The 23,809-nt window shown below is 41.8% G+C and overlaps 1 protein-coding gene across 1 annotated transcript in view; it reads right to left on the reverse strand.

Annotated features, from left to right (window-relative positions):
* The window catches only part of LOC107707612 (mitogen-activated protein kinase kinase kinase kinase 4-like), a 71,801-nt gene that overhangs the window by 18,321 nt on the left and 29,671 nt on the right, over positions 1 to 23,809 (reverse strand). Inside the window, exons 5-19 of the mRNA XM_016511690.1 lie at positions 21,576 to 21,686; positions 21,406 to 21,496; positions 20,500 to 20,630; positions 20,366 to 20,420; positions 19,359 to 19,437; positions 19,100 to 19,275; positions 18,947 to 19,019; positions 17,307 to 17,517; positions 15,969 to 16,130; positions 13,562 to 13,648; positions 12,916 to 13,044; positions 10,902 to 11,080; positions 9,132 to 9,240; positions 7,623 to 7,802; positions 2,277 to 2,413 (exon numbers count right to left, since the gene is read on the reverse strand). Coding sequence (XP_016367176.1) covers positions 2,277 to 2,413; positions 7,623 to 7,802; positions 9,132 to 9,240; positions 10,902 to 11,080; positions 12,916 to 13,044; positions 13,562 to 13,648; positions 15,969 to 16,130; positions 17,307 to 17,517; positions 18,947 to 19,019; positions 19,100 to 19,275; positions 19,359 to 19,437; positions 20,366 to 20,420; positions 20,500 to 20,630; positions 21,406 to 21,496; positions 21,576 to 21,686 — 1,910 coding nt within the window. The remainder of the gene's footprint in view (positions 1 to 2,276; positions 2,414 to 7,622; positions 7,803 to 9,131; positions 9,241 to 10,901; positions 11,081 to 12,915; positions 13,045 to 13,561; positions 13,649 to 15,968; positions 16,131 to 17,306; positions 17,518 to 18,946; positions 19,020 to 19,099; positions 19,276 to 19,358; positions 19,438 to 20,365; positions 20,421 to 20,499; positions 20,631 to 21,405; positions 21,497 to 21,575; positions 21,687 to 23,809) is intronic.

Genomic DNA, 23,809 nt, shown 5'->3' on the forward strand with positions numbered 1-23,809 from the left:
ACAAAGTATAATATATCAAAACAATCTCTGTTATGGTTTGATTCGTATTTAAAAAATCGTGAACAAAGTGTTGTCATTGATAATTTTAAGTCAGTTCCTCATAATATTGATATAGGAATTCCTCAGGGAACAATTTTGGGTCCGATTCTTTTTAGCATTTATATTAATGATCTTCCAGAAGTGTGTCCTGATGCGAGTCTTCAAATGTAAGCTGATGACACGGTTGTCTATGTATTTGGTAGGAACTGTGTGGAAATTGAAGAAAAGTTAACAAGAAATTTTGAGAAAGTGTCAGCTTGGCTTGATGCCTCTTTTTTTAACTTTAAATACTAAAAAGACAAAGTCCATATGCTTTTCAATAAGAAAATTACCGGTAACAGAATCATTAAACATTAGAATTAAAGATGAGATTATAGAACAAGTATCAGAAGAAAAATATCTTGGTATGATTTTAGATTCTCAGTTAAATTTTAAAAGTCATGTTAAAAAGTTGCGTAAAACGATTAAAGCAAATCTTACCAGCTTTAGAATAATACGAAATTGTTTAACATATTGTAAAAGAGCATAATAGGACCCCTTTAACCGGTCGATGGAAAATAGGCTACCTTAACTGTTATCAGAAGTGTTGAGATTTTTAGAATGCACATTAGCTTATGTAGAACTGTTTATGGAGCAGATAGGAAAATTTAATTTATCATTCTGACTTTTTATAAAAAAAGATTTTAAGGCTGAAATGTTATAATTCTATTTTTAAAAAATGGTCAAAACTTTATTTGAACATGTAGTACACACATGTTAGGACTATTTTTTGTTAGTTGAAAAAACGGTCATCGTTTTTTAAATGTTTTTATTTAATTGTAATGCAAACAAAAAGTGGATAGTGCTGCTAATTTTTGCAGGCTTTTGTCATAAAACTTGGTAAAATTATTTCAGTGTGTGTATCAGTACGTTTTTAACATTTCCAGCACATTTGAACAATACCGTGTATAACAGTTTGGACTGATACATTATTTAAGAGATTTAAGTATCATGTAATATGCTTTCATTTTTATAAAGTAGCTCCCGAATGAAATAAGGTTGGAGACCCCTGCTCTATAGTGTATATTGGTCTGTGTGAGTGCACTGTATGTATGCAGATGAATCTGTAATCTCAGAGAGGAAAAAACTAAACATTTACCCCCAAATTCTGATTCTGTAATGCACTTCTTAGAATTCCCATTATTGATTATTTAGTCACTAAATGAAATACTGTTCAACAAACTGTAGTGAGCAGCATTCACTGGGGCATGCCATGAGTATGAGTCTCTGACTGCAACAATGGACAAAGGTTTTATACATTTTGACTGGATCTTGGCAGACTAACATAACTAAACTGTCCAACTCCATCAGATGAAGATGCCAGGACAAGAGCCAGACTCCTCTCAGAGGACAAGAGCACCACCTCTGGCAGCAAGCCCGGGAAGGACAGGACTTACCAGTGTCTTCCCTTCACCTATAACCTTAGGATCTCGAAACAAAGACAGATCACAGAGATCCATCCAAATCCACTCATAACTATGCTTTCAAACCTTAAAACTGATGCAAACTACAACACACCCTTCTTACACTTAGTGTAACCAGTCAGTACTGAAATGTAAAAAAATGAGACAATACCAGCATTTCCCACTAGCACTTGAGCGGATTCTTACTCAACAGATATGACTGTGATTGGCTACAATGATCGGTGCTTTAGACAACTCTACTGTAATTCATACTTATACTTCTATTTAATAGAAGTGTCAAACTGCAATCTCGTGCTCACTGCAAAGGGATGAACTCTGAGTGTAGTGAGTCTCCATCCCAGAGAAAGCAGACTGACCAAGTTTTGGACCAAATTAGTAACAAGGTTAAGCTCCGGCGAGCAAACCTTCACTTCAGGGTACTTTCATCTGCGTGTTCCAGATCTTAGGAGTCCTGCAGCGCTTCGTCTTCAAGCTGCTGAACCGGATTCCCCAAGAAGGCTTACTTTCCTTCAGCATTTTTTTCTTTTGATATGTTTTGTTAAATTTGCAGCACTTACCAAGATCTGACAAGAGGTCAAATGATTGACATGACAATCCTATCCTGATTACTATTAAATCATCTAAATCTCTGTCATGTTCTGTACTGTTCAAAATATTCTGGGTTCAATCAACAACATTTGTGCCAGAATGTTAAGTACCACAAAAAAATGCGTTCGACTTGTTTGTGTTGTTCTTCAGAAGCAGCATAAGTAGAGTTTGTCTGTCTCCTCACACAGGAGCAGTGGAGCGAGACCATCACACTCACCAGCATTATTGAGCGCGCTGCCGGTGGATGGAGAGACCTGCAGGAGACGCGGGTCAATGAAGGGCGTGAAAGACGAGGAAGACTTGTGCTTCGGCACGGTGGGAGTCTGTGAGAACACAACACAGAGCAGAATAACACTGAACATTTAAGCCTTCTCGAGTTTATTAATTATAATAATGCTTGTAAAAAGCAGTCTAACAGCTACGACTAAACACACAGATGACAAAACATGCTGAATGACTTGGTGGTTGGTGGAAAAAAAGGATGAATTGACTGATGAAAACAGAGATCATTACAATTCTAAGAAAGAGAGTAAAACGCGGGGACATGGATGCAAGCAAGCTGAAGGTGTCTGGCTAAATACAAACAAAAGGTGAACATTAATTTCATTCATTTTTCTAAAATATTACATAGTTTTATAGAAGGAGGTTTCATAGACTTGGCAAATTCATTTTTCAGAAGTTTGTATGGACATCTGTTGTGGGCGTTCTTGGCAGTGATTCTGAGGCTTTTTAAAATATTGTTCATATCGATATCGGAAATATATCGTATCAACCAAACTAAAGAAATATATTGTGATATAAATTTTGGCTATATCGTCCAGCCCTACGATCCAAAGAAAGAATCTACATACATCAGCAGTTTCTGATCTAATTTCAAAATCTAAAGCAAAAACAGAATGGTCTAATTTTATCTTTGTGAAATTATGCTACATAAAATATATCTGCAGGAAACAAAAACAGCACACTGGTTGATTAAGAATGCAAATTCCCTCTCTGCCAGCAGGTGGCGCTTATGGAACAGCAGCAGTGCAGCGTTTCCCTGGTTACAGCTGTAAACAAAGCAGTGATACAGTGTTTCCCTGGTTACCGCTGTAAACAAAGCAGTGATACAGTGTTTCCCTGGTTACCGCTGTAAACAAAGCAGCAAATTACAAATTTTTCTCTAAATAAAAGTGACATCTACCAGTCATAAGATTTGCGTTTTCCTTGCATTTTATTTTTAACAACATCAGTTTTCCCCTGCATTTCTATGAACAACAAAAAAATGTTGTGTCATTTAAATCTACCAATCAATATAAATTCAATTTGAATACAATGAATGGGATTCCGTGCTGTTTCATGCCGCATTCCAAGCTTCAAAACGAATCCAAATACACCAAACATATCATAAAAGTAGCCAAAACAACTGGCACAGTTCTCCAAGTTATACAATAGATTTGTTTAATGAATGGACCAAACTTTAAGGTTTTCCAACTCTAAATAAAAGTGACATCTACCAGTCATAAGATTTGCGTTTTCCTTGCATTTTATTTTTAACAACATCAGTTTTCCCCTGCATTTCTATGAACAACAAAAAAATGTTGTGTCATTTAAATCTACCAATCAATATAAATTCAATTTGAATAGAATGAATGGGATTCCGTGCTGTTTCATGCTGCATTCCAAGCTTCAAAACGAATCCACACACACCAAACATATCATAAAAGTAGCTAAAACAACTGGCAGTTCTCCAGGTTATACAACAGATTTGTTTAATGAATGGACCCAACTTTAAGTGATTACTTCACTGATGATCCTCTCTATGGAGAAGCGACCGGCACAAAAGAATTGCTGAAAACTGACAGAGCTCGTTTCCCAAAGCAACTACGGTCGCAAGTAACTTAATGTCATTATAGTTCAATGTAATTTAACAAACACAGTTCGCTAACGATGCTTTTGGGAAACACTCCCCAGATCTATCCAGTTTAATTCACACTGGTTTCGTTAAACAAAATAAATGAATCATTTAAAAGATTGAATCAAAAGAATCATCTGTTCACGAATCGGATCATGAACTCGCATTACCGCGCCAAAGATAATCTATTCTTGAACATTTCAAATGAATAAAGACTTAAAGTTCATCTGTAAATCACGCAAAGCTATCGTTTGACTTTATAAACTTTTCTTTCATGCATGATTCGTATGGATCTGTTAACTGAATGCAAAGTGTGAATTCTAACGATCAAGAACAACTTCCCTCAAGATGCTTTTTCAGATTAGACGTTGAATCCTTCGATGCTGATAGAAGTTTTGTTGCAGGTAGGCATTGCATTGCGCTGAGATGTTACGCCTTTTTTCAGATTTATAAGTAAAACAGTCTTTGTATTTCCACGAGAGAAATGCATTACGCGAATGGCTTTCTGTTGTGTCTTCCATTTTTGTGTCGTGATGATGAGCGTATGCACTCTCACTACGAGTTGCTAAGTGAACAGGCTGCTGCACGCAGTGTTTTTTTTTTTTTTTTCAACAGAGAATTAGTTGCCTTATTGGTTAAAATCCCCAAACTGTTTACTTAAATATTAAATTAAGAAATGACATTAAAATTCAAAGTAATCACTTTGGTAATCTAAAACACTTTTCGGATGTAACTGTAATTTGATTGCCACCTATTTAAAATGTAATTATAACGAAATACAGTTACTCATATTTTGTATTTTAAATACGTAACGCCGTTACATGTATTTCGTTACTACCCAGCCCTGTATATATATATATATATATATTAGGGATATGCTGGTATCAAATTTTCATGTTGCTTTTATCAAGGTATACGGTATTATCACAATATTGAAATTTAGTTGCAAAAAAGTGTTGTCATAATACAGTATAACAAGTTTAATAGCTTTTCTCTTATAACAAAAATAACTGAACATTTAAATACAATAAAGAAATACACAAAAAATGCATAAAGTTAACATTTTTACACAGATTAAAGTGCAAAAGAATTATAAGGACCAATAGGTATCACTTTACAATAAGATCTCATTAGTTAACCCAGGGGTTTTCAACCTTTTAGGACATGCGCCCCCCCAAGTTGGTCTAATTTCACTCGCGCCCCCCCCATATTACTGTAGTCACACCGAATTACTTTATTAACATTAACATAAAAGCAAATATCCATTAAAGCTATTAAAGCAGCGAACAATTTTTCTTTTGCTCTTTCTGATTAACATTATTTACATAAGAAATGCACGTTATGCTGATGTACATTTGATATTTTCTTTACTGTTTACATTCACTTAAAACAACCGACTGTGCTTACAAGGATACTTGTCAAGACAGCCATTGGTATTCTCCTGCTGTCTGAGAAGGCTATCTGTTTGTGCACTTCAGGTGTGTGCGCGGTGCGCATAGAAACGCTTTATCACAGCACGTGCGTACCGCACTGAGATGTCTTGGGCTTTAAATGGCTTAAAATTACTTTAATGTTTAAACTGACAAGACTTAAAACACGTGAGAATGAAAAACTTTCTCGAGGAAGCAGCACTGGCCTGATGGTTAAAATAGTTTTGGGGGGATAAGGTGACAGATAGGGGGGCTGAAACCCACCTAAAAAGGGTTTTAGAACCGCCCCTGGTATAGCGTGCGTAATTATACTGAAACATAAATATATAACCAGTTTACCTGATTCAATGTGATGGCTGAGCCTGTTTCTGAGATAACAACATGCCAATCCGTGGTTGGATTTCCGACACGGCTAATCGTAAATCATCTTACACTGTCAATAAGCATGACCAGGGTTGCCAGGTTTTCACAACAAAACCCGCCTACTTGCTACTCAAAACTAGCCCAAAACTACAAAACGCGGCATGCGGGAAAACCGCGGACTTGGCAACACTGAGCATGACTGATACTCGAGCCAACTCTGCTCTAACTGTCGACTAGCAGTGGGAGTCAGATTGCCCCCTAGCGGATGGCTAAAGATTTGTTAACTCATATTCATAAATTCTCACGGGAACGTCTCTGAATTAACTGATGCTCGCGCCCCCCTTGACAGGTGCTGGCGCCCCACAGGTTGAAAACCCCTGAGTTAACCTTAGTTAATGCATTTCTGCTCTTCAGTGCCATCTGCTGTCAGAGAGTGAATGCGCTTCTCATCCGTGCTTGTTTACATCAGATGAGATTTGACGCAGCAGTGTTGTGCATTGTGACCAGTTGATGGGAAAAGTATTCTTAAAATGCATTCAAAATTCTGAATAATTTGCAATAAATAATTATTCTCTGTATTTTGAAGTGGCCATGACAATATCGTGCATGTTCATTATCGTGATACATCGCATTACTGAATACATATATATATTCTAATAATAGTATGTGTGTTCACTTTTTAGATATATACACCTTACCTCTTTGTTTCTTTACAATTAAAAACGGGACCTAAACTTCTGAAAATACTAAGTTAGACTGGGTACCTACACCTCCAGGCATTACGCCATTTCTTGTGGTGTTCCTCAAGGCTCAATTTTGGGTCCTCTATCATTTAACCTATACATGCTTCCTTTAGCTCAGCCCTACTGGACTGCATAGACGGCATAAAATTGTGGATGTCACAGAACTTTCTACAGCTAAACAAAGATAAGACTAATGATGTGCAAAGAGTATCTCTCACTCCACATCTTGACTCTCTATCACTTAAAGCAAGTAACCAGGTCAACAACTTCGGAATTATGTTTTAAAGTGACCTCAGTTTTAAAAAAAAACATATTAGCACTGTTACTAGCATATTATCACCTCAGATCTCCAAAGTATGTGATATTCTTTCTCCTTCTCAATTGAATGTCTGCTTTACCTCATCATGTGAAGGATGAGCGAGGGTAGAGAGCTTCTCAGGTTAACAGCCATCTAAAGCTCACTGCAACTGCACAAAGATTCAGATGCCGGGGAAGATTGTTAGACCTTGTGTTGTTTGTGGTCAGTTCATCATGTCTACACCGGACCTGAGCAGCAGCACATTGTGTAGCATCAAAAGCAGATCCATTATAATGGATACGGACAGCAGACACATGACCTGTACTATTTATGACATACTCCACTCGCTTGAGCTACTCCTGACAACAGGACGAGTGGGGGGGGAGTTAACCTCGAACTGAAACGGGCAAATGCTTAATCGGCCATACAAGCTACCAACTTCATGTTTTTTTTTTTTCTAGGCTGCTTCTGTTAGAAACTTTACGATCTTTTAATTCAGACGTTCAAATAAAAACTATTGCCAGACATGTGCATCAGTCACATGAGCCGGTTTCATTTCAGCCAGTAAACACTTATTGGGAAAAAAAAAAAAGCCTTTTGCACATCTGCTTGAGCATGTGTTATTCACGTCTGAGTGGCTCATCAGTTAGCGTTATCCACTAGTTAATGATGCTGGTTAATCAGAAGAAGCTGTTAGAAGTTTGCTAAGAGAATTAGTAGCATAAAAAGGTAGCATCGTGAAGAGACAGATAAGACCTCCCACCATCAGAACAGCAGAGACTGCGGCTCTACTGCGCTGCGTACCTCTGCTAGGCACGGGACTCTGTCCGAGGGACTGAGGGGGGACAGGGCAGGGCTGCTGGGAGCCGAGGAGGACTGCTGGAGCAGGTCGGGCAGGCCCCTAATGCAGTTCCTCTGCCCAATCTCTACAGGACTGGGACTCCAGCCTGATCCCAGCACTGTCACAGGCCCTGCTCTCTGGAACTGAGAAAGGCAAACGTCTGGGTCCATGCATGTGCAACGCTTCAAGTCAATGCTCTTTTCCTTTGCTGCAGTAAACTTGCAATTATCAAGTTTTTTTTTTACAATAAACAATAACATTCTAGTATCATCTGAAAAGAAAGAAATAAAAACATTCATAATTCATAGAAAACAAGGACAATGAAAAAATTATGAAACAAAGGAACAGTAAAAATGGCCAAACAGAACGGAAAGAATAGCATAAATGTTCAACAGTTGTGTTTTACAGTAGTATGTGAACACTATGGCACTATAGTTCTGCTGATAAATGAGATGGGATGAGATGAGAAACAGTCAAATCGGCCAAAGCTGCCCAAGTGCTTTTGAGTCGTGAGCAGCAGGAGGAATTCATGCCGGATCCATCCGTCCCATGATCAGTAATCACAGTATCCTTTACTGCCCCATTTTATATTAGGTGTCTTTACCTACAAGAGTCCTTTTGTTTGTGCATTTGGTGCAATGTACGGCTGTTGTCCTGAGGCTGGGATACAGGCTCAACAGATGCAATCACATGCCAGTACTTTTAAAAAAGAAGCATCTTATACGTACTGTGCATATTCACAGTAAGTGTATAGCAGAGGTGTAAGCAAGTTCGGTCCTAGAGAGCTGCTGTCCTTCAGAACTTCGCTCCAACCCTGAAAAACCCCTCACCTGCCTAAAGCCGTAGTAATCCTGAAGACACTGATGAGCTTGTTCAGGTGTGTTTGATTAGGGTTGGACCGAACTCACCTACCCCTGGTACGGCAGGTAAAGACACCTACTATAAAGTGTAGAAATACAGTGGTCATGAAGCTGTGTCCAGCAGGAGGCTGGTGTGTGAGTGTGTGTGTGTGTGTGTGCGCGTGTGTGTGTGTGCGTGTGTGTACCTGTTTTTCTATTCTGGTGGGGACTTAAACCTGAATACACACAGACTCATGGGGACTCGTGTCACGGTGGGGACCTAAATTGAGGTCCCCACGGGTAAACAAGCAAGCAAATCACACAGAATTAAGTTTTTTGAAAATCTAAAAATGCACAAAGTTTCCTGTAAGGGGTAGGTTTAGGTGTAAGGCAATAGAATATACGGTCTGCAAACCAGACATATGTGTGTGTGTGTGTGTGTGTGTGTGTGTCATTGTATGTAGGTGTGTGGGAGGAAGCATACAAATCATTGATATTAATAATAATAGTAATAAATTATAAATTAATTAATATTTAATAATATTTCCATCCGTGGCAACAACATACCATGTGTGTGTGTGTGTGTGTGTGAGTGCGCGTGTGTGTGTGTGTGTGAGAGTGTGTGTGTGTCACCTGTCTCATGATCAACGTGCTGTCTTTGCATGGCGTAGAGGAGGCGTCGTTGTCTTGGACAACCATGGTCTTGGCTGCTTCCGTCTCTCCATTACTGAGTCTGGACGAGCTGCCAATCACAGAAGAACGATCTGAGCTCATTACACACGCTTTCAAACCTGCTCTGAACACTCGTGTGCTTTATAAAGGTTTACTGCACATGATGTCTTTCTACCTGTGCTTTTACTCTACATCTTGAATGTGATCAGTGTAGCCTGATGAATGTCACACATCTGCAGCACATCGCTGGACACTAGGGCTGTCAAAATGGCTGAAAAACTACATTCAAACTTTGCATTTAAATATTAGCAATATTCCAATTATATTCAAATTTAAAAGGAAAGGCCTAATTTCAGTTAGAGGGAAAACGCTTTTGGCTTATCTCAAGCGGCCACAAGAGGGCGCATTGAGCAAAATATTACTAATGCACATTTGTTCAAAGCAATAAAATAACATGACTATCCGTGAAAAAAGTGCATAATGTTAAAAAAATATATAATCAATTATTTTTTATGAACATTATGCACTTTTTTTCACGGATAGTCATGTTATTTTATTGCTTTTTTAATTGAAAAACATGAGATGCAGTGGGAGGGGGATTTTTGAACTTACATAAATTTTACATGGCTTTCTAAACATGCATCTCTCTTGTGCGAGAGTGGGTTCAACACAGTGTTGCCAACTAGTTTTCAGAGAAAGTTGCTAAAGGAAGGTCGATTTGTTGCTAAAAGTTGCTAAATGACGTTGTGATGTCACTGCACGATGATGTCATTGCGTAATCACGACGCAAAATTGTGTCACAACATCAAATCTCAGCAAAAAATATATTTTATATATGGTAATTTAGATCTGTTTGTAAAATAATAAGCATAATATAATATTAAAATATAAATAACTGTACTTTTAAATACATTGAATTACTGAACACTTACACATTTTTAATAATCACAATTTAAATTTTTTTAATAGCTAGTAGACTAGTAATACTACAACATTCTCAACAATTATGCTTTAAGCAGTGTATTAGTAGTTAGTTAGTATGCTACACTCTAAGAAAAGTCTGTAAATATAGCGCACAATCTACTGTCAATTTGAAAGAATTTTCCGTATTGGTTTTTCCCTGCATTTTAAATTACGCATTGTGTTTTCAGGTTACAGGGTGATAATGGATAATGTCCTGGGACATTACTAGTATCTTTTCCATTTTTCTTACAGTGTACTAACTGACCAACAATCGCAGGTACAAGCTACTAACAAAGTGTATCATAAATGAACAATTATTCAATTATTATTAAATTGAACAATTGCAAATAGCAGCTAACTCAATTCACATGATGTGTGTACAGTACTGCGAGGAATCTTTGGTTTCCTCTTTTTGTGTAATTTGGATGGAACATGTGTGCCTTTTTATTGTCTGATTCTCTTATCAAAAGTTGCCAAATAAATGTTAGAAATTGCTACATTTGTTGCTAGGTGCTAGGGTAGTCTGAAAAGTTGCTAAATTTAGCAACAAAATGGCTAAGTTGGCAACACTGGTTGAACTGGACAGGCTAAAAAAAGCATTACCATGCAATGACAGCTACATCGTCATCGCATCTGGTGTGCCACTGATAAAGCTGTCTGACGCACACCTAACGTGTTTGCATTCGAATGTGGATTTTTATTTCAAACTGAAGGTGTAATGTTAATTTGACAGCCCCAGTGTGCTGTGTGATGGTCAGCGAGGCTCACCCGGCGCGGGAGTCCTCGGGGCCAGACGTCGACTCCTCTCCCGCCTCCTGATCCACCTCCTCGTCGTCCTCGTCGTCAGTGGTGCCCGAGTCCTCGCTGGAGGACGAGTAGTCCGTGGCTTTGTGCTGCGGCCGCACGTCCTCCACCGCACGCAGCTCCTTCGCCAGCGCCGTCAGATCCTGCCAATCACACTGCTGTCATTAAAGCACTGCCAGAAAGCTTTGACTGCTCTCCCTGCCAGCCGTCTCTGTCTTGCTCAGGCCTGGTCCTCACTAATACCTCTCCGTTTCGGCCTTCCATCCACACTGAGACGCCGCTTTTGTCAAGAAAAACCAAGCTTTTTGAAAACGATCTCCAAAGTGGATACATTTGAAAACGCTGTTGTCACATTGCAGTGTGGCCTGTGAAAACAGAGGCTTTTGAAAATGACGACATATTATATCAATATATATCCATGTTTATCCCGGTATTGTGCCTGTCATGTGCTATTCACTTTCACACTGTTGCTACAGATGTGTTACTTGGTACACTCTTCGTATCACCGTCCTGCAAAGATGACCGGAAATGTACTCACGATTGCTGTTTGCAGCGAAACATGAGGGCAGTCGTGTTTTAGATCAGACATACAATCGTCAGTGAACGAGGAGATATTTTCCTAAACAAAATGGTCCTGCCAGAAGAAATGCATGAAAACGTATCGTGCCTGTTTCATCTGTATCGCAGTAAAGCGAATTTAACGTTTTCTGATGTTTCGGTGCAGATGAGAAACTTTTGCACAACGCTAGTGTGGACGGAGAGTGTTTTGAAATGTATTAATGCAGACATAAGTCATCGAGTCAAACTGAAGCTGTGAGTGTCTGTCGTGTTCTCCTCTGCTGGACTAACTCTCCTGAAGGACCCAGCATTTGGTGACGCTGATCACACTGCAAAGCTGCTTTGAGGAAACTCACAGGTTCAAAATAAGTCAAGTTCAACTGACAGCACAAGTGGCATAATGATGTTTACCACAAAAACACAACAACTCGTCCCTGCTCTTCTTTACAAAAAGCAAAAAACATGTTTCCAGTGTGGCACTTACGATGGAAGTGAATGTGACAATTTCGGTACAAATGTGACTCTTGTAATTGTATAACATCTCAATATTCTTCTGTTAAACATGCATTACTGGAGCTGTAATGCTGATGAAGTGGATTGATTCATTCATCAGTTGTTCCTCATTGAGATAATAACACCTGCAGCCATAGCATCAAACGCCTGGTGTAGTGTTCGGTGTCCAGCAGCAGTGTTTTTCTTTCAGCAGCTGTCCAGACGCCGCTTGGCTCTCGTTGCTTCTATGTGTGCAGACGTTACAGCAGGTCCTGCAGAGTTTAGCTGCAGCCCTGATCAAACACAGCTGAAGCAGCTCATCACCAGAAGCTGTGTGTTTGATCAGGCTCGCTGCTACAGAAGTACAGTGTTATATCTGCAGAACTGCAGAGTTACACTGAGTGGCTTAAGAAGGGATTTTATCATATAACAGCTACTGAAACAGTGAGTACTCTGAGTGCAGTGAGTGTTTTTGTGGTAATTAAGTCACACATGTGACCCGCGCTGGCAAAATGAGTCAGAATGAGCAAATTTTCAAAAATCGGTTATTTTTATTTCCATATTCTCCATTAAAATACCTTCAAAATGATATATGACTTGTTGGAATTGGACAAGAAATAAGCTACAGCCGTTTGAAGACGATAGAGTTTGTGCTTTCTAATAAAGAGTGTGTGAGAGAGAGAGAGAGAGAGAGAGAGAGAGAGAGAGAGTGTGTGTGTGTGTGTGTGTGTGTACAGGTATATATGGTTTATGAGGACACAAATGTGTATAATGACATGGGTACTACAACGTAAACATGGTTTATGAGGACACTTCCTGTGTCCCCGTAAAACAAAAGGCTTAAAAAACATACAAAACGGTGTTTTATGAAATTCAATGTGTGTGAGAGAGTGTGAGAGAGTGTGAGTGTGTGTGTGTGAGGGCTCACCTGCGGGTCACTGCTGCTGCTGCCGTTGGAGAAGGGCTCTGACGATCGCGGTGGCACGGCTGGAGGCTGCTTCTGCAGGACTGCGGTCTGAGGAGAGCCCTGCACGCTCCTGCGGTGACGCTCGTCCACCTGCACACACACCAGCACAGAGTGACACACCAGTGCAGCTCTAAACACCTCACAACAAACACTCATGCTGCAGAGAGACACCGGCGCACAGCACAGACACCTCAATAATCAGAGCCAGAAATACTGTCATCCAGCTGTTTTAACAGATCAGTGCTTTCTAATAAAGAGAGCCAGTCTTTTTATGAATCACAAAGGAGCACGGTTTCAGCTAAAAATATAATATTTTCACTGTTCTACTGAAGAAAAACAGTCACCTGCATCTCGAATGGCCTGAGGATGAGAAAATTAACAGCACAATTTAATTTTTGGCTGAACTATCCCTTTACTAAGAGCTAAGCTGTTTTACTGTTCAGAAACCGGTCACTTTTCACAAAAGTGCACCAGTTCTCTATTAATGTTAGTAAAGGGCTAACAAATCTGTGTGCTTCTTAATATTGATGACAGCTGCAGATACGCATGCCATCCTCTCAAACACAGAATACTGTTTTAACCCAAAATCAAGTCAGACGTCTCTCACCAGGAGCATGGCCTGCTCGTGAAGCAGCTGCTGCTGCAGGATCTCCAGGTGCCTCTGCTCCTCCTCCAGCTGCCGGCGGATGTACTCCTGTCACACACACACACACACACACACACACCGCTTCAGCGCAACACACACACGCTCATATCCATTCACACGCTGTAAATAACGGCTTTTTGTAGTGTATAACTGTGTTATTACATGAATTATTGAGCCGCTCCAAACTTTGATGAGCATGGTGGCTAATTACTGTAAACACGAAATTCACACACTAAAACACGCATGCAATCACTCCACACACACAGGTGAGCTCCAGCGCTCAGGCTGATGGACAGTGGGGATTGCACATATTTGACATGTGATCGTACAACTATCTCTCTTCTCTGTTTCCATTCAATAATGACTTATCACGCACAGCTCTGTAAACCCAGTACATACAGTGGGGAAAAAAAGTATTTAGTCAGCCACCAATTGTGCAAGTTCTCCCACTTAAAAAGATGAGAGAGGCCTGTAATTTTCATCGCAAAAAAATCTAAATATTGAGAAAATCATCTTTAAAGTTGTTCAAATGAAGTTCTTAGTAATGCATATTACTAATCAAAAATTACGTTTTGATATATTTACGGTAGGAGATTTATAAAATATCTTCACGGAACATGATCTTTACTTAATATCCTAATTTTTGGCATAAAAGAAAAATGTATAATTTTGACCCATACAATGTATTGTTGGCTATTGCTACAAATATACCCCAGCGACTTAACACTGCTTTTGTGCTCCAGGGTCACATATGAATCAATTAGCCCTACCAAGCTAGGTGATTTTCCCAAAAGGGTGTGTAAGGGGCATAATGAACCAAACTGGCCCACTGTCTCCCTCCAGACGGGCCGCGAGTAGACACTCCTCAGCTCTGATGTCATCATTAGCTCCATTCATTACTGTGCACTTTGTTTTATATAAAACTATGTTTTGAATGCAAAAGCATATCTGAACGTAAGACTTTTAGATATTCCTGCAAAATACACATCATGCAGCTCTTAAAACTTTAAAGGGTTAGTTGACCCAAAAAATTAAAGTTCTGTCATTAGTTACTCACCCTCATGTCGTTCCAAACCCGGAAGACCTCCGTTCATCTTCAGAACACAAGTGAAGATATTATTGATGAAATCCGAGGTCTCTTAACAGAGTTCATGTTAACAAAAGCAACAGATAAGCGCTGCAGTTTATTAATAAACCGCAACAGGAGAGCGTGCGGCATCAGCACTGGAAAGATAGGCTAGTCTCACTACTTCTAATGAAGATGATTGTGAGTTGAGCGTCTGTGACTTACTTTCAGCTTCATTTGCGTTAGTTAATGTCGGCTTGCTGGAGATACTCAGCTACTCATCCGCGGCGAGGAGCGTTGCATTAGCGGTCATATCTGACTATAACATGCCATATAGCCTATAAAACGCTCTCACGTTTATTATTTTAATATTTTTGGAGGAGTAAAATATGCTTATGTGGTTTCAACAACCAGATGCATTTACACTTGTCCAGTTTCGTCTGAATGCGGCCCAGACCTCCTCCTGAAGTGGTTTGAGCGATCAGATTTATATCCGTCTTGAAAGAGTTTCGGAGGGCATTTACACCTGGTCTTTTCACCATCGGATAGCTATCCAATCAGAGAAAACGCATGAAGTGACCGGGTGTAAACAGCCTCATGTGACCATCAGGGGTTCAACCGTAATTTTATGAAACTTGTTGCACTGCTGTCTATGGAAAGTCAGAAAGCTCTTGGATTCATCAAATTATTTTAATTTGTGTTCCGAAGATGAACGAAAGGTGTGAGTACGACATGAGGGTAATTAATGACATGCTCATTTTTGTGTGAATGATCCCTTTAAGTAAAAGCTAAACACAATGTTTGGCTGAACACTAGTCTGTGGTGATGTAATGGTGCGGTGACTGTTGGGAACACAGCTCCTTCAGACAGCTGGCACACCTAAACCGATTACACTAGTCTTAAACACTTAGTCCTCTCATTTGTTTTCTTAAAGACTGGTCATAACTTCTTCAAGTCCATTAAAGATTCACATTAAAAAAACTGCCTGACAAGCAATTTGAATGTTTTTATGCAACTCAAGGTTTTTTTGAGGGGGTGTTCATTATTACACCTAAAAATAAACCGAAGTTAGATATAGAATCGGCTGTAAATGCCTGCCTTTAGTATAACATTAGAGTAATGTACCCACTGACAGCTTTAGTGTAGAGATTGAATATAATGTCAGAAATGCTGACATGTATGGAAGCAAACGGACACTGAACTAATCAAGAGCGTGTGAATGAGACTGGATTAGATTTGTAGTGCAGGAGCAGGTCTCTCAGATCACAGATCCATCACCCCCGAGGCGCTTCACTGCTTCACCTGCTCGCGGTCAGCCCTCCTCTTCTCCTCCTCTGCCCTTCGGCGCTCCTCCTCCTCTTTGCGCCTCCTCTCCATCTCCTCCAGGCGTCTCTTCTCCTCCTGCTCTCTCCTCCTCTGCTCTCGCTCCTGCTGCCTCCTCATCTCGCGCTCGCGTCTCTGTTGCTGCAGGACACGAGACGAACACACAATCATTGCTGCTGTTTGCTTCGCACTGATCTTAGGCTGAACTCTGACATGTGCTGTAGTGTTTCGACATAAAAGAGGGTCGATACAGTTCCTTGTCATTCAGCAAACTGATTGGTGAGGTTACGCACAGAACCGTGGCTGTAAACCCACAGAGAGAACACTGTAATTCCAGTTTTAATTCAACAAAAGAATGGCTTGTCATAGAAGTGACTGATTTTGCTTTCGAAACTGCACATTTGGTAGAGAGGTGAAGTATTCCGGCTGCAGTATAGCATGCTCAGGTCGGATCAGTAGGTTCAGATTGATAAAGACCTGTGACACACGAGTTTATGATCATGTGACCTGTGCTTTATCAAGATGATTTGTGGATTGCACAGCCGAACACCGTGTCCTAACTACACGCGACGCCACAAACGCCACAGAATCAATCAGATACCGCAGCCAATCAGAAGCGTGTGGGCGGAGCCTCTCTGGAAGCGCACCGCACTCGCAAGCAAATGGATAATTTTATAATCTACTTCATAAATATTCAAGCTTTTTAACATTATTAAGTGCACATACTGAGTGACTGATAACGTCTTTGTTATGGAATACGCTTGTTGGTTCGCATCGAGTTCCCAGTTTTAACGTACATTTGCTTACATTTATTTTCAAGATCTGAGGTAAACTATCTGTTGTTGTTTTCAGTATGGCTATAAATGTCACACAATATGATATTCAAACTCACATTAGACACATTTAACTTTGAATAAAGCACATAATCTGTACCTGAGATTATCTACTGTCATATAGTTTGTATATGACACGACAGCCACGACAACGCGGAAATAGAACCCGTTTCTAGTTAGGACAAAAACTCACATTAACATGGAAAAGATTGCGTGTAGTTAGGACACGTGTAAGAGCCAATCGGAGATCTCTGTCTGTCCTATCCTTTGCTATGGCATGTTCAGCATGTGTCGGTGGAGGATCAGATGCATTTGTGCAGATTAGACATATTCTGTGATGTTACAAACTGGTGACTTGTATGGTTGACTAATCAGCAATGCAGTCTGGCACTGATCACGTTTGCCATCTCAGTCAAAACAAGGCATTCTAGTGGTGTATATAGTTGTTCCCGGAATCACAGGATGAGTGTGGTTTCTCACAGACCTCCTCCAGACGCCTCCTCTGCTCCTTCTGCTGCTCGATGCGCTTCTGTCGCTCGGCCAGCAGCTGCCGCTTGTACTCCTCCTGCTCGCGGAGCTGCTGCTCCTGGAGGAGCTGCTGGCGTCTCAGGGCCTCCGAGCGCTCCTTATTCTCCTGCTGCAGACGGATGAAGTCCCGCCGCAGAGTCGACTCGCCCGGCACGTTCACGATAGAGCTGCCACACACAGTTACATACTGTTCACCTTTCAAGGGGTCATGTACTGACAAACCAAAATTCCCTTGATCTTTTGACATATAAGAGGTCATTGTACTATAAAAACATTCTCTAGCATTCTCGTTAGTCTAAAACAGCTTATATTAAAGCCAGTCTGCCAAAACGACAGCTTGGAATGTTCTACTCTGTGATGTAACAGTGTGGATAAGCACCGCTTCTGCAGAAGATCAACGCCTGCTTCTACAGCACTGCCTGTTTAGCTCCTCCAACCAATTCACACCGATTCTAGAGCACTAGCGTGGATTTGTTTACCACGGTTGTGCATTATTTTCTAATAATTCAACGGACCGAAGTCAATCATTCTGCTTATACTACAGTTGCCACACCTCAAGACATCGATCAGATGATATATTTCAAGGCATTTGCCCGGTTTTTGTACTTAAAACACTATCGTGAGTAGGATTAATTTCTTCCGCATCTCAAGCAACACCTCTTAATAACGGAGACTTGAGCTGTTGATAGCAGATTAATGCAGTTAATAACTTAGTTATCAGAGAGAGAGAGAGGGAGAGAGGGTGCGTGTGAGGGAGAGAGAGCATGTGCTTTCCATTCATAATAAAATGTAATTTTGTGGCAAAAACATGGAAATGATCAGTTGTTGTTATCCTATTTTTTACTATATTTATTTGTTTGGCCAGTGTCGTTGTGGGTTTTGGTTCTTTTGCTGTTTTTGGCTGTAAGGAACTTTGAAATATCTCAAATAATTTGGCGAAGTGATAATGGTCATGTAATGCGGTCAAGAGCTGCCTGGAACTACGTTTGCCGTGCGTTTCCCTGAAAATAACTGCACACCTTAGAACATTCATCAGCCAATCAGATTCAAGCATTACACGACCCCCTAGTATAAGCTTTTTAACCTAAATCACATCAGCGTCCATCTGTGAAGGATGTAGGCTGTCAAACACACACAACTATTAGCCAATCATGGGTCTACAATCCTCCACAGCTATTCAAACAGAGCGTTCTGATGAGGGGGTCAGAAACAGCACAGAAAATAGCTTATGTTGTATTTTCTTAGAGAGAGAGAGACAGACAGATAGAGGTGTGAGGAAGAGAGACCTGTGAGTCTCAGAAACTAAATAAGGTTTGTCCAAGAAGCTGCTAGATTTGTCACTAGGTGCTCTTTTGGAAAAAAAGTTGCTAAAGGTGTCTGAAAAATGGCTAAATCTAGTGACAAAGTTGCTAATTTGGCGACACTGCATCTCCAATTTTCCAACTACGGGCGAGGCCACGGGTCAAACAGAGAATGTGCGCTGCATTAATAAGATTAGTGCTGTTAAAAAGAATTTGCGTTATTAACGTGTTAACTTTGACAGCCCTACAATGAGGACAAACACTTGTGATTTGATGTAGTGTGTGTGTGTGATACCTGGGCTCTCCCTCCTGCTCCTGAGCCTCCTCCTCCTCTTCCTCGCTGCCGCTGTACTCGTACTCGGTCTCGTCTGCGGCGGAGCACAGGCGGTCAGTCACTCATCAGCACATGCGTGAGGTGAGGTGCGGTGCGGTGTGGTGGGGTCAGTACCTCTCTCGCCGCGCTTCTTGCGGCAGCGGTCCAGGTGGTCTTTGAGCTGGATGCGCACCTGCCGCTCGTTGGGCTGGTCTCTGATGAAGGGGTGCTTCAGCAGCTGATCGGTGGGCGGCCGCTGCGTGTAGTTCTTCACCAGACAGCCCTCGATGAAGCTGAAGAACTTCTTAGACCTGTGAAGCACAGCAGAGCGAGTCCTCAGCCCTGACCTTTCACCCTCCACAGTAACTGCACCGCAGCAGATGAAGCTACTGACCATTTCTTGGACTTGAGTCTGGGCGGAGGATTTCTGGGTATGAGAAAGAGCGCTCGCATGGGATGCATATCGCACAATGCTGCAAAACACCAACACACACGCTCATCAAACACAAGCGTCAACCCAGCACAGGGTATAATGACATCCAGTATACTCGAGCTTCAACACGAGAGAGACGGAGTAATGACACGTCACAATACTTCTACTGTGCTTTAAAGAGGTCATGACATGAGAAACCAACTTTACCTTCATCTTTTGACAGAAGAGGTCTTTGGATGCTTAATACATCCTGCAAGATTCATAACTTAAAATGTCCTCATCGTCAAAAAAAAAACATGTAATAACCCTCAGAATACGACTCGTTTTGGATCCGAGGGACAAGGTGATGTCAGCTGGGCGCAGTCGTTTGCATAAACACGCCTCCACAGCAAGACATCGACCAATAGTCTTCTTGTCGCCATAGGCCCCGCCCACTGGCGTTCAGTCGCTAACGGCTGACACTTGATCACGCTGAACGAGAGTGTCGTGTCAAAAGCAAATAGAAATGACAAACACTGCGCTATCTTGTCTACACTGGATACAGTAAACAGATAGTGAGGGGCGTTGATACTGTTTCCTATGCAGTGATGTTAGCCAATCACAACAGCGGCTGATTACTGACGAGCCTTAAAGCACACGCCCCTTAAAACATATCGGTTCAGACAGAGGGTCAGAATGAGGGTTGGAAATAATCCTTTTCCCACATATGTATTTGTTATTTTGTGCAAAACAACTTTATTAACATTATAAGTAAACCTCAAGGAACATATTAAAATAATTTTTAAAAAATCCATGCCATGACCTCTTTAACAGTTCTCTTTCATAATAAGGGTTTGTGTTTTCAATTTTCATCTTTAAATGTATTGATTTGCTGTAAAATGTACTAATGGTGGCACAGAAGCTATTGTATGTCAGGAGAGTGTAAGAGAGCAGCAGCAGCAGTGAAGGTGTGTGAGGACAGTACTCACGAGGAGCGCCCTCGGCCATCTCTATGGCAGTGATCCCACAGGACCACAGGTCGCTCTGAAACACAGCACAGCACAGCCGTCAGTCCCTGCGCTCTGAGCCTAGCACACACCAGCTCTGAGTCTGCAGCTCTTACCCTGTAGTCGTACGTGGCGTCTGGGTTCTCGTCGCAGGCGATGACCTCGGGAGCCATCCAGTACGGCGTCCCGATGAAGGTGTTCCTGCGGCCCACGGTTCGATCCAGCTGAGCGCTGACGCCGAAGTCCACTGCGGAGCAACGAGAGAGAGCTCCTGAAACACTGCTGACAAACACCTGCTCCATCACCACGGTCTGCCTCAGACCTCAGCGGGAACACTTCGTCACTGATAAATGTGCGCTCAGTCTGCACTCTTTCACTTGTGTGCTGCCCTCCAAAAATGACTGAATATTATAGACGTGGCATCATGATTTTCAGTATTAGCGCTGGTTGGACACTAGGTGGTGCTATGGGCTCATTTCATTAAACACTTTCCAACTAAACCATAAAATGAAACAAACAAAAGGAAATGAAAGGATTATTATTGGATGAGTTCAGCACAAAGTGAACCACACAGAACTGAGTGCACATCTGGACGACTTCTTCTTATTCTCGATATATAGTGATGAGCTCAGCTGCAGGATATTCCATCTCTCCATCAGAAGCATACACTGACGTTTATTACCACAACAAGCGCTAGTGTGTCCGTGTTCACGCTGAATACACACATGAGAGGAGGCTGGCACTGATGCAAGAGAGCAGTTTAACTCGACGCTCCCCGCTTTAAACCTTTCACACCGGGATCATTATTACTCTACACTGTGGCCAAACACTGCTCAGCTGGATTAGATGTGGTCTGTCAGAGATTTCCCTGACTGAGAACAGAAAACAAATCCTAGAAGCAGTAAGTGTTTTCCTGATGATTCTGTTGAAGGAAGAGTATTGTGTTCTTGTCTGACAGCAGGATCTCCAGCAGGAGCCTGTGACAGCAGCTCAAAGCACGGAGACCTGTGTTAACGCCTCACCTAGCTTGACCTCGGCGTTCTCCGTCAGAAGCACGTTCTGACCCTTGATGTCTCTGTGGATGACGTGATGAGCGTGCAGGTGAGCCAAACCCTGCCGAGAGAAAGCACACAGGTGTGTGAGACAGCACACCTCCGCTGCGGCATCAGTGTGTGTGAGCCTGGCTTCATACCCTGAGGATTTCTCTGGAGATGTATGCTATCCAGTCTTCCTTCAGGGAATTCCCTTTAGTGTTCTTCACAAGATCTGTGATCGAACCAGCTCCACAAAATTCCATCACCAGCTGCAAGAGAGACGCACTGCTTTACTGGACACACACACACACATATATATATATAGACGTACACACACACACACACATATATAGATGTATACAGACACACACACACACACATAGAAGTATACAGACACACACAGATGTATACAGACACACACACATACATACACACATACACACACACACACACACATATATAGATGTATACAGACACACACACACACACATAGAAGTATACAGACACACACAGATGTATACAGACACACACACATACATACACACATACACACACACACACACACATATATAGATGTATACAGACACACACACACACACATAGAAGTATACAGACACACACAGATGTATACAGACACACACACATACATACACACATACACACACACACACACACATATATAGATGTATACAGACACACACACACACACATAGAAGTATACAGACACACACAGATGTATACAGACACACACACACATAGATGTATACAGACACACACACACATAGATGTATACAGACACACACACACACACACAGATGTATACACACATACACACACACACACACACATATATAGATGTATACAGACACACACACACACACAGATGTATACACACATACACACAGATGTATACACACATACACACAGATGTATACACACACACACACACACATAGATGTCAACAGATACAGAACATGGATCTGAAGACGATCAGTTCTCAGCACAGTGTGAAATACAGCTCTCATCTTGACGCTGACGGTAATAAAGCACAAACCAACTCTCTCTGAACATCACATGCACAGGGGAGTGTGTGTGGGACAAGTCGTCTCAGGAAATATCATAGTCTCGTTCTCCAGACCATATAAACGTGTGATCTTCCGAGCATAACTGAAGCAGTCCTGCAGAAATCCACTGAGAACACATTAAGAACACATCCTGTGTTTCACCGGACTGACTGAAACAGACCTCTTTTTGATTGGTCATTAACAAACCATCAGCACTCCTCCAGGTCTCTTCTTTTCTTCAGATTGCAGTAAAGCACCTGTTTTGACACGTTTTATCTTCCCTACAGTACAGGAATGAAGAGCTTTACACGCAGGCAATGGCTGTAGATGCAAGGAAAGTCAGCTTGATATCAGTCTCAAGGCTGAAAGCTCACGTCTGTCTCGTGTGATGTTTATAATGTGTTTTAACATTAAACAATAAAAACAACATAAAACTGTTTTTACATCACCTACTACATGCTATCTGATCAATTGTTCAGTGCCTCATGATTGTTGTGTTTAGTTTTTAGGGTTTGGTGTTTTTAGTGCACTTCCCGTTAAGGTTGTAAGCGTGAGCACACTAGTTTATGCTCCTGATGTCAGGGTGTCTGCTGTGCAGGAGCGAAGGACGCAGAGACGCAGGAGATTCATGAATAACAGTCTTTAATTATCCAAATAAGGGGGAACACCGGGCAGGCAGGAACACACATGCAGCACATAGCATTGACATTTAAAACTGGACAAGGGAACATAGCACAAACCACACTTTAAATACAGGATGAAACGAGGGTAATTGACAAGACACACCTGAATCAAATGAACACAATCAACGAGAGACAGAAAAACTGGGTCACTGAGAGCACATGGGGAGGAAAACATACACACAGACAGTCCAGGAGCATGACAGTTCGCCCCCCTCCCGGAGCACAACAGAACAACAAAGGGAGGGTCGGGTGGGAACTTAGGAGGAGGCTCGGGTGGTGGACAGACACCCAGGAGGAGGACAGCCAACAGAGTCCAGGGAGGAGACAACGGAGGGAGGAGCCAGGGTGGAGACAGGAGGGACTTGGAGCAGGCAGAGCCAGGCGGGACCCAGGCCACAGACATGAAGACGACCCACGGTGGAGCCATGGTGGAGTAGGGGCTGACGACTCCACTCCAGGGGGCCGACCGACTGCGGCGGAGCAAGTGGAGCAGCCCGAGGCAGAGATGGAGAGCCAGTGAGCCAGGGCGACGGGGAGGATCCGGAGGGCCAAGGCGGAGCAGATGGCTCAGGCGACCGAGGACATGGTCTTCACTGCAGAACACAAGATCCAGGGGGCGTGGGTGGATCCAGATCCAACTCTTCC

Source organism: Sinocyclocheilus rhinocerous, unplaced genomic scaffold (genome assembly GCF_001515625.1).
Source record: "Sinocyclocheilus rhinocerous isolate Xijiao unplaced genomic scaffold, SAMN03320098_v1.1 scaffold1647, whole genome shotgun sequence".
Classification (NCBI taxonomy): Eukaryota; Metazoa; Chordata; class Actinopteri; order Cypriniformes; family Cyprinidae; genus Sinocyclocheilus; species Sinocyclocheilus rhinocerous.